This window comes from Mandrillus leucophaeus, unplaced genomic scaffold, assembly GCF_000951045.1.
Source record: "Mandrillus leucophaeus isolate KB7577 unplaced genomic scaffold, Mleu.le_1.0 Scaffold68, whole genome shotgun sequence".
Classification (NCBI taxonomy): domain Eukaryota; kingdom Metazoa; phylum Chordata; class Mammalia; order Primates; family Cercopithecidae; genus Mandrillus; species Mandrillus leucophaeus.
Window position 1 is genome coordinate 4,637,152 of NW_012107363.1, and position 11,127 is coordinate 4,648,278.

At 47.9% G+C, this 11,127-nt stretch overlaps 1 protein-coding gene across 1 annotated transcript in view; it reads right to left on the bottom strand.

Moving 5' to 3' along the window:
* Positions 1-11,127, bottom strand: part of HTT (huntingtin) — a 150,342-nt gene that overhangs the window by 39,462 nt on the left and 99,753 nt on the right. The window contains exons 40-41 of the mRNA XM_012002185.1: positions 4,649-4,856; positions 507-648 (exon numbers count right to left, since the gene is read on the bottom strand). Coding sequence (XP_011857575.1) covers positions 507-648; positions 4,649-4,856 — 350 coding nt within the window. The remainder of the gene's footprint in view (positions 1-506; positions 649-4,648; positions 4,857-11,127) is intronic.

Here is an 11,127-nt window from a genome sequence, read left to right on the forward strand (position 1 = left end):
CGGGGTTTCACTGTGTTAGCCAGGATGGTCTCGATCTCCTGACCTCATGATCTGCCTGTCTCGGCCTCCCAAAGTGCTGGGATTACAAGCTTGAGCCACCGCGCCCGGCCTAATTTTTTTAAAAATTTAAAATCAGAACCCCACTACAGTCAATGCACTTATCTTGTTTTTCAAATCATTAGTTATTATTATTCCATTGCTTCCCACGAATTAACAAATATGCCCAGCATCGTGTAGGCGTGAAGCCAATAGCTGGGCATTTGATAAATGAGTCAGCTGCATCAACTCTCACAGTCCAGCTTAGAATCCAGTGACTGGAAGGCCAGGCCCGGTCTCCAATTACATGTCAGAGCAGAAGTAAACATTCATTCCAGATTTAGTTTTGATGGAGCTGGCAGGACACTGGGCAGTCTGGGTTCCAGAGGGTCCAGGCAAGTGTCATCTACTCAGGATGTTCTCCCGGTCCCCACCTCCCTCAACCCCGTTTACAGGCATTTCAAACTTACGACATAATCACAGAAGAGAATGAGAGCCCCTCTTCGTACTATTTCTCTATTGCACATTCCAAGTTTGGCTGCCAAGTCAGAATCCTCCTCTTCTCCAGACATCTGGGGACTAAGTAACTTTGTGCTGGACAGACTGTGTCTTCTAGAAGGAGCAACAGATGCATTGACAATGTTTCTGGATGGCAGTGAGCTTATTTGCAAAATACTGAAGATGATTATGTTTAATTCTAGTTCTAAAACAGACAAGTTGGTTTAAATATTGCCATATCAGAATGTTGTATGTGTAATATATACTCTCAGTTATCTATTCCCAAGCTACAATAAACCACATATGAAAAACTAAAGAAAACAGAATTTAACAGGCAGAAAATTAAAATGCTTGCCTGAATGACAAAATCCACCATAAAGCTGCACATTCAATCAGCACCTTTATTTCAGAACTCACACTGGCTATGTTTGATAATTGAGCAATTGCTTTTCAAATTCCCCATCTGCCATGAAAGTTGCCAACTGCCAGAAAGAAAATCTCCCTGCTTTCATGTTTTACTGTTCGTTTCCCAATGAAACATCACCACTCTAAACACGTTCAGGGTATACATTATGGAAATTCTGTTTAAAAACACTTCTTCCCCACTAACACAGGTTATTTCACTTTACATTGACTTCTTCTCACTTTATTATTTTTTTTTCTTTTTGAATAGGTGGGAATTATAAACCTTGAGACTCTTGGCTCTAGTCCATACAGTTAAAATGTTGACACACTCCCAAAGTGCCCCTCTGACCTTCAGGGTCTGACGGAGGACGACGTCCTTCCCATTGCAGCAAAGGGCCTTAACGGGGAGAGAGGTCACATCAAGCTAAGAATATTCTGAAATACAACTACTTTTCCTGTAATCCCTCAGGATTTAGAAGAGAACTGGTAAAAACCAAAATTCTACAGATTTAAACTTTTTAAAAACTGCCTTTTCTCTGTTTCCCAACTGGTGAAGTGAAAGCAAACTAGAGCCCAGCCATATAATGCTCAGCAGTCACAAGAAGCCAGCCACCAACGCGTGTGCAACGCATGACGGTAGACACCGCTCACTGCAAGGGGCCAGACTCAAAAGGCTGCACACTGTGTGGTTCCATCTCTTTCTTAATTTTTTTCCCAAAGACAAGGTCTTGCTGTGTCACCCAGGCTGGAGCACAGTGGCACGATCATAGCTCACTGTAACCTCAACAAGAGATCCTCCCGCCTCAGTTTCCCAAGCAGCTGGAACTACAGGGACGTGCTTGTAATTTTCAAACTTTTTTTTTCTGGAGATGGGGTCTTGCTAGGTAGCCCAGGCTAGTCTCAAACTCCTAGCCTCAAGTGATCCTTCCACTTCAGCCTCTCAAAGCACTGGGATTACAGGCATGAGCCACCACACCCAGCCTGTAGATTCTATTTCTATGACCCTCTGCAATGGGCTGAATAGAGCACGGATTGGTGGTTAGACCTGGGGAGGGTGGAACATGGCAGAGGAAGAGGGAACTATCTGAAGTGACAGCACTGCTCTATATCTTATGTGGTTGGGGGAGGGGGCTGTTACTGACTACAGTTGATACAAAAGTACATTCTACTGTATTGTAAATTATGTGTCAATGTGAAAACTAACAGGAAACTTGCCCTTTCTCAGTCGGCTGTCCTGCCAGCCCAGCGTGACTTACACTCAAGCTGTAATTATGTACTTTGCAATAATACAGCTATAGGGTAATGAGCCTCTGAAAGAGAAGAGGCAGCATTTGCAATTCAAATATTAGCAGTAGACATAAAGAAGGGCCAGTGTCAACTCAAATTCAGCCCCAATTTGTAGCAGCACAAGTCCCCCAAATCACAGGCCATATACCGCCAGCTACTAGTGGCGAATGAACGTACTAAATCCAGGGTGACTCAGAACAAGATGAGCTGGGAAGTGACCAACATGTCATGTGTACCACAACACACCCACAAGTGCTGAAGTATAGGCAGGACTCTAACAGCTCACCAAAAGGTAAGACAGATTGAGTGAATCAAACCCACGGTGACGGAGTCCATAAGAGAGGGGCTAGGCCGGGGCAGGGCCCACACAAGGACCTCCTGGAGCAGAGCACCCAGTGTCGCCTGGAGCCAGCTCCCATCTGGGAGCCAGCCTGAAAGGAGATGCACACTAACCGAGGAGGCGTCAAGGGTAAGCAGCAGGAACTTCTGCAACTGGATAGAGCAATTTTATAGCTGCTGAGTCCGGATAAAAAAAGAGCAGCTGTGTTTTGTGTTTCATACTTCTAGTAATTCATTTTTCTCATCTCATGGAAATAAAAAGATACTCATCCCCCACCACCCATAGCTGGAAAAACACAGTCCTAAGAGCAGCGGTTTAAACTGGAACAGCTCCGCTCTCTACGGGCATCGTGGACACTTATGGGGATTTATTTTTTCCTTCCACCACAGGGAGACCTTAGACACTCACATACTAAAATGCTTGTTACATATTATCTTCTCTTAATTTTACCTTTACATTACCATTAAAGAATGATATTTTTTGAATTTAACTATTAGGTTAAAAATCCATTGATCCATTAATTTTTTTTTTTTTTTTGAGATGGAGTCTCACTCTGTCACCCAGCCTAGAGTGCAGTGGCGCGATCTCAGCTCACTGCAACCTTTGCCTCCTGGGTTCAAGCGGTTCTCCTGCCTCAGCCTTCTGAGTAGCTGGGACTACAGGCACCTGTCACCACGCTTGGCTAATTTTTGTTATTTTCAGTAGAGACAGGGTTTCACCATGTTGGCCAGGCTGGGCTGGTCTCGAAGTCCTGGCCTCAGGTGATCCTCCCGCCTTGGCCTCCCAAGGTGCTGGGATTATAGGCATGAGCCACCACACCCAGCCTAATCTATTAATGTTATTTCAGGATAATGGAACAATACAGAAGGTTATAAAGGAAAACTGGGTCAGAGGGGGTCAAGAAACAGAGAATTTACCCACATTTATGAAAAGCTGTAGTTTGCCCTCAGAGGGCTGAATGAAGACGCTTGCTGAATTCCAAACTAAATTTACCTTTGGTTTATTTCTTTTAAACACTGATCATCTAAGCATTTCTGTTATTCCAATTCAGGGAACACAATTCCCAGATTCAGAGCTTTCTGATATAACATCAGAGTAAGCAGGCCTGTCAGAAAAGGAGTGATCTGCTGCATCCGCGGCTGATTTCTCTGCACGTTAAAGCAGCACAGAACTAGGAGACACTGACTTTCTATCTCCTGCTCCCACAGTGCTCAGTCATCATAACAGGCCTAAGACATCCTCCAAGTATTTCAAATACTTGGATGCCACACCCCACTACATACGGCACAGAGTGGATGGTTACGAATGCCCGCCAACAGTGGACTTTCCAGCTGAGTACCATGAACTGGCCCTACTGCGAGCCCTGGCCGCACATGGCCCAGTATCCATACTGAGCAGAGAGGCACGGCAGCACCTGCCCTCTTTTCTCTCTGGAACTTCTTTTCCCCAGTGTGGGATCTTGAGCCTTCCAGAAACACTGTGCTGAGGATTCAGCTAGGGCGGGGATGTCACAGCTTTTATTTCCACATGTATACAAATAACGGAGTGTTGGAGCACCTAGAAATGGAGCTTAAGCCTGAAAACCTTTTACAAAAAGAGGGCCACCCATAATGAGAGACTTAGTAAGTCTTTTTGAATGGTCAAATAATATTTCCAAGAGGTTTTGGAATTTGCTAAATCGTTACTCCATTATCTAAGAATAACCAGAACCACATTTAATTTATAATGAAGTTAAGACATTGCAACATGTCTGGCTATGGAACCAATTGAAGGACTAGAACTTAGTAGGAGCCACACAACATGACAAGCATATCCCACAAGATGGAATGGTGTCAAAGAACTTGCCAAAGAAAATCACATTTAGAAAGCAATTGCTATTCTGAATGCCTTTGGCTGGACCGCATGTTTGTCTCTACAATATGCTGTCCATGAAAGGAATATTAATATGCAGCAGAAATTTTACAAGCCCTCACAAAAAATGGAAAATGAAAATGCTGTAACGGTGGCCCAATCTCAGGTTACTGGGAGTCTCAGGACAGAGTGCTGGGCCAGCGCCCTGAGCTGTGGGCATTATGAACCTACTTCGGGGTCTGCTGCACTTCTGCCCACCAGCGGTAGTCGGTGTGGTTGACAAGCAGCAGGATCTGACACCAGAGCAGCACCAGGGCCGGGTGGGTGGTGATCATGGAACGAGCCCGCAAATTCAAGCTGTCCAGGGTGTAGAAACTGCCGCCACAGCCATCACTGCGGAACAGTCTAGTGGCAGCTGCTGTGATTCTCCGGAACATTCCTAGAAACAAAGTTAAGAAGGAGAAATGTCTTTGCTTTCATCTCGGTCCAGTGCCACATGGCTACGTGGAGATTTTACATAAAAATGAAACAGGCTGAGTTGTTTCCCATACTTACATATTCAAAGCACCTGGCATTTAGAAAATTCTGATTTTTCTAAGCAGAAACAGACATTCTGCTTTTTTTTTTTGAGATGGAGTTTCACTCTTGTTGCCCAGGTGGGAGTACAGTGGCATGATCTTGGCTCACTGCAACCTCCGCCTTCTGATTTCAACCTATTCTCCTGCCTCAGTCTCCCGAGTAGCTAGGATTACAGGTGTCTGCCACCACGCCCAGCTAATTTTTGTATTTTTAGAATAGAGGGGGTTTCCCCATGTTGGCCAGGCTGGTCTCGAACTCCTGACTTCGTGATCCACCCGCCTCAGCCTCCCAAAGTGCTGGGATTCAGGCGTGAGCCACCGTGCCTGGCCAATATCCCATTTATTTAATGGATTGGTCAAGAAAGCTAGCATTCCTCCTCTCCCACTGTCCACCCCTGCACTGGCTGGCAATGCCAAGCCCTCCAGAAGCTTCAAGCTAAGAGCTGTGAAAGTCTGAACACAGCTCCTGCAGAACGAGTCAGGGAACACTCAGCACCTCGAATCACTGCACTCAGGCCACAGCGGGGCCCCCCACAGGACTGAGCCACAGCTACACAGGCAGGAACAGCACTCGGCACCTGCCAACCTGAACAGCTCCTGGGCTTGCTAAGAACTGAGGGACAGAAATGCTGTAAGAGGCCAGGTGAGCAAGCAGGACAGGTGCTGGAAGAACATGGGCAGCCCCCTGTGGTCCAGGCTGTGTGCTCTCTGCAGGCTCCTGACACCTGACAGCCAAGTTGCCTCTGTGCCCGGCCATGGAGCATCCTGGGCCTGGGCAGGCCAAGCGGTCAGCCTCCCCACACACAATGCTGGCACCTCAGCCACACACTCAGTTAGATTCTACCTGCAAGTTTCTCCACAGCATCCTTCTCAGGGCTCCAGGAATCATGACTTGATTCTATCCTCTCCTTTGGATAAACAAGATCAGAGGCACAGAGACATGCACAGGCTGCAAAGCACAGCAGGCAGAGGCAGCAAGACTTGGGAAACAGAGAAAGGCCCATCTGGCCAAGGTCGCCCTCTCCCCCAGATCTGGGCCTCCTAGCATCATTGTTGGGGTCAAAATTTTATTTCTGATTAAATTTCAGGCCGGGCATGGTGGCTCATGTCTATAATCCCAGCACTTTGGGAGGCCGAGGTGGGTGGATCATTTGAGGTCAGGAGTTCGAGACCAGCTTGGCCAACATGGCAAAACCCTGTCTCCACTAAAAATATAAAAATTGGTCAGGTGTGGTGGCGGGTGCCTGTAATCCCAGGTACTTGGGAGGCAGAGGCACAAGAATCGCTTGAACCCAGGAGGCAGGGGCTGCAGTGGGCCAAGATTGTGCCATTGCACTCCAGCCTAGGCAATGGAGCAACACTCTATCTCAAAAAATTAAAAACAAACAAAAAAAAAAAAATTCAACACGTCCCTGAAGTGAAAGGGTCCCGAAACAGGCAAAAACAGAGTAGAGGCTTTTTAGGGCTCCACAATGCCTTAAACTACAACCTGAGACTAAGGAAGCGAGCTAAAAGCGGCAGTACACTCAGAGAATACAGACCAGGTCACAACGATGAGTTCTAATGCCCTGTCTCTGGTTCCTCCAGGTTTCCTGGGATTTCTCTACACTTGCTTCACAGTCAGCATCGTCCCCTCCAGCCCATCCTGCACTGGCCTCGTCCTTCTGTGGGGCCCTCTTTCCTGCACGGGCCCCTTGAGTGAAGACGCATGCGCTGCCTTCAAGAAGATGCAGCCAGGCCACAGGGCACGTGCAGGGACAGACCCGGGATGTGGCGGTTTTGAACACGTAATAGAAACCCACAATCTGAGCTGTGTTCTAGGTGGATGAGTGTCAACACAGGCTCCGAATCAGACTGCCTGGTTCGGATCGTGGCTCTACAGTTTACTACCTGAGTGACCTTGGATGCACCTTACCTGGGGCCTCAGCTTCCTCAGGTTTAAGATGGAATTAAGAGCAGTATCTGTCCGCAGGGTTGCAATAAGGAGCGAACAGGAGAACCCAGGTAAAGGGCTCAGCGCTGCACGAGGCACGGAGGAAGTGCTCAGCCCCTGGGGCAGCAGCGGGGAGTCTGTAGGGAAGTTCCGGTGGAAGATGAGACGGACTCTGAGAGCCACCTCCCGGTAGATGGAGAGGAGGAGGTAAGGTCAGGGTCCCTGGGCTGGTGGGAGGAGGAATGGACAATGATGCTGGGATTTTGAACATCCCTAATGACCTAATTAACAAGAAGAGGTCCTGGAGAGTGACAGTGGTGCTAGTTCAATTTTCAGCATAAGTCTGAGGTACTGGCAGGACAAGTCCCATGTTGAGAAGCTGGATGCCAGGACTACGCGGACCAGCAAGAGAAAGTTGTCCACGAGAGCAACAGCCAGGGTCGCAAAGGGGAGAGACCTACCAAGGCCGAGGAGAGAGGCAGAGACACAGAGAAAACAGTGACGAGAGACCACGGACAGCAACTCGGGGAACACAACCAATTAAGTGGCTAGACAGAGAAGACCCTGCAAGCTACTGAGTGAGGAGAGGGCAGCCCCACAGAATCAAGCTGGGGGGCCCAGGATGAGAGGGACCGAGAAAGAAAGAACACAGGCAGCCTCTGCAAAGGACTTTTCAGTAAAGATGATAAGAGGCAGGCTGCCACGGCTTGAGAACCAAGAGGGAAACAAATCACCAGGGGCAATGAGAATGGAGCGTACACAGAGGGAGGGACCCTCATGAAGGAAGCAGGAGAGCACAGGAAGTGCTGGTTTGCTTTTAATTTAAGGTTGACTTAGTGCGGCTATAAGTGCAAAAGAGCAGCTACAGGCCGGAAAGGAAAGATAAGACACACGTTTCACTGTGGTGAAGTACGCAATAGATTTTTTTTTTTTTTTTTTTTTTTGGGTCTCACTCAGTTGCCCAGACTGGAGTACAGTGGCACGATCACAGCCCACTGCAGCTTCGGCCTCCAGGGCTCAGTCGATCCTGTCTAGCTGGGAGTATAGGTGTGTGCCACCATGCCCTGTTTGTATTCTCTATAAACAGGATTTCACCATGTTGCTCAGGCTAATCTCAAACTCCTGGGCTCAAGCAATCTGCCCGCCTTGGCTTCCCAAAGTGCACAGGATTACAGGTGTGAGCCACCATACCTGGCCTGCAATGGATATTTTTAAATAAGCATCAAAGGCAAAATTCAATTCCAGAGAATCCAGAAGGATGTGGCGTGAGGAAGCAGACATAAGAGGGGTTGGGAAGCTGGCAGGAGGATGAGGCTGAGCTTGGGGACAGGACAGAAGGTCCCCTGTTCCGCCGGGATGTTACAAGGAACCCAGGGTCCCTTCCAGGTGGAGGGAGGAAGAACGGGACAGAGGTTCACGAGAAGGATTCATCACCCTCTCTGCGGAGAGCAAGGCAGACACCTGCTGGGCATGGTGTGGGCATATCAGAATAGCAAAAGCTTTAGAAGGCACTGCACTCTTGGCGGCTCATTCTGAAGCCACCACTAATCCCATGGTGACACCCGCCTGGTCCCCTCCTTCCAAGGGTTTCCCTGACTTTACTCATCCTGGAATCGCCTGTTTTTATCCTCAAAGAAAACACATCAGAGACCACAGTGCTGCTTGCTGCTGGGAGGCAGCAGGACGACGTCTCCCAGTCCCCTCGTACGGGGTGGGGCTGTGACCCATCACCAGCAGAGAACACCAGCAAAGGCGTGCATGTCACTTGTCCAAGGCCACAGAGCCTTCTTCTCTACCTTCCCTCTCCTTGTCCCCAACTAGACACAGAGGATGTGGAGGCCCAGAGAAGAGAACCAAAAGAAGGAAAGGAGCCTGGGTCCCCGAATTCCCACATGGAGGAAAACCATCCGTGAACCAGAAACACCCTCAACACATTGTCGTAAAACCAAGAAACAACCTTCTCTGGTGTGAAGCCACGGAAATGTTGGTTTATGTGTTACAGTAGCTACCATTATTTAACAAAGCCAACGGCGGCATTGAGAACGTGGCTGAGATTAGAAGATGCTTCTCGGAGGAACCTCCCTTCCTAGGGTCCCAGGTAGTGATGAGCAGCAGTCTCAGACAGAAAGAAGGCAGAGCCTGTGGATCACAAGGGTGGCACAGGGGAGCCAAAGGGACTCGGGGGAAGAGAAAGGGACCAAGTGCCCAGAGACCACGATGGCAGTGCAAGAAAGGAGGGGGGCAGGAAGGTGGATGCAGGCTGCACCCAGGGAAACAGCTACAGTTGCACGCAGCAGCTCCCCAAGTCCTGATTTCATGAGTTAAACAAAGAAATACTAAAAGGAACAACGGAAGCAGGAACTGGAAATGAAGAATGCTGCTTCCAAAACAGGCAGGATGTGGGATCGCATCCCAGTTCCACCATCAAGAGCTCCTAGGGCAGAAACCTCTCTGGGCTGGCTTGTTCGGCTATGACATGGAGAGAACCACCTCTAATCCACGCCACACAGTGACTGAGGCCCATGGTGGGTATTCTGCAATTGCCAGCGGCTACATTCACCCCCAACAACCCAAGAAGTGGCCCGATGAGAGAAAGATCCATGGGCAAGAAAGAATGCTTGGGTTTTCACTCTTGGTTTTGGCATAGGATCTTTTAGAACTCAAGCAGAAAGGGGGAAATACTTCACAGAGCTGTTCTAAGAATTAACTGGGATAATTAAAATTAAACCTACCACATACCCATGAGAAAATTCCACTGCTTCCAGCATTATAATTGTTAGTGGCCCTATCCTTTCCCCAAGGGTGAACTTGAATCAATGTCAACTTTATTACTATAGAAAGGACCACTTTCTCTTCCAGTATTCCTGCTTTGCCCCATAAAGTGGAACCATGGACGCTTTGGAAAGGACAGGGAAAGAGCTGTCGTGCAGCCATCCCCTCTGCCACAGAGGAAGGGTGAGCAGGCCTCCGTGAGGGTCATGGTACCTCTCCACCACCCACGACCAGGACTCAAGGAGGAAGGGGCAGCAGTTCCTGCCACCCTGACTGGGTATGGTCTGGATGGCAGGCAGGGAAGGGCACAAGATGTGTCCTTGAAAATCATAGTGAGCAAAGCTGGACAGCCGTGTTGAGGCTACAAAGCCAGACAGCTCTAATCCAGCCACATGGACAACAAACAAAGCTGATGCTTCCACCCCCTGGGCCTCTGGTACCATCATCTGTTTCTAAACCCGTCTATCTTGGACCAAAAGAGAGGGATGCTGGTTACCCCAAATGTTGTAAACAGGAGGACAGGTATCTTTCTTGGCTATTCTGCTTCTCCTAGATGGAATCTGAAATAGGCACACACCTTTGAGCTAAATACCCTCCTCCCCCAACAAAAGGAAAAGCAGGAAACTAAAGGTCAAGGGTGCCATTCTGACTAGTTCCTGAACCAGGTATTGTTTAAGAAGTAATGCCTGAAATGGACAAATTCAAAGGTCTCCATTTTCAGTGTATGGGTGGAATTCATAGCCTTTGTTTAAGCAGTACGTGAATACGAATTACCAATTTACATGCTAAACACACCTTACCGATATAAAAACACAAGATGGATTACTTCAACTCTTATCTTGAAACCAACCAAATATAGTAATTCTGCCACCTAGCGTCTTTCAAATAAATGCAGTCAAACGAAACAAGAAGACAGAAACAGACATTTATATATACACGCACAGACAACTTACTTGCAAATGCTGGGCCAATTAAATAAGGTCAAAGATAGCAGCAGGAAACCCACGTGCCCCCTCCAAGCCCTCCACTCTCTCCAGTAAAGATGCTTCTCAACAGACCTGCAGTTTCATACAGGAGCCACTATCCACACAGAGCTGTTTAAACTTAATTAAAATTAAATAAAATTATAAATCAAGCTACCCAATCAGACCAGCCACATTTCAGGTATGGAACACCACACGTGGCTAAAGGCAACTAAATTAGACAGTGCAGACATCCCGTCTCTGCTGGAAGTTCTACTGGACAACACTTCAACAGTAAAAGTATTTTGTCTCAATTTTGAGATGGAAGAAGAGGAAATCAGCACAAGACAGTGAACACCTTTGAGCTGCAGAGATCGCTCGGACATGTAGAAGGACACAGAACACACCACCCTTATCCCACGAAGGCAAGACTAGTCCTTAGAAATGAGGCTATCTCGGCCGGGC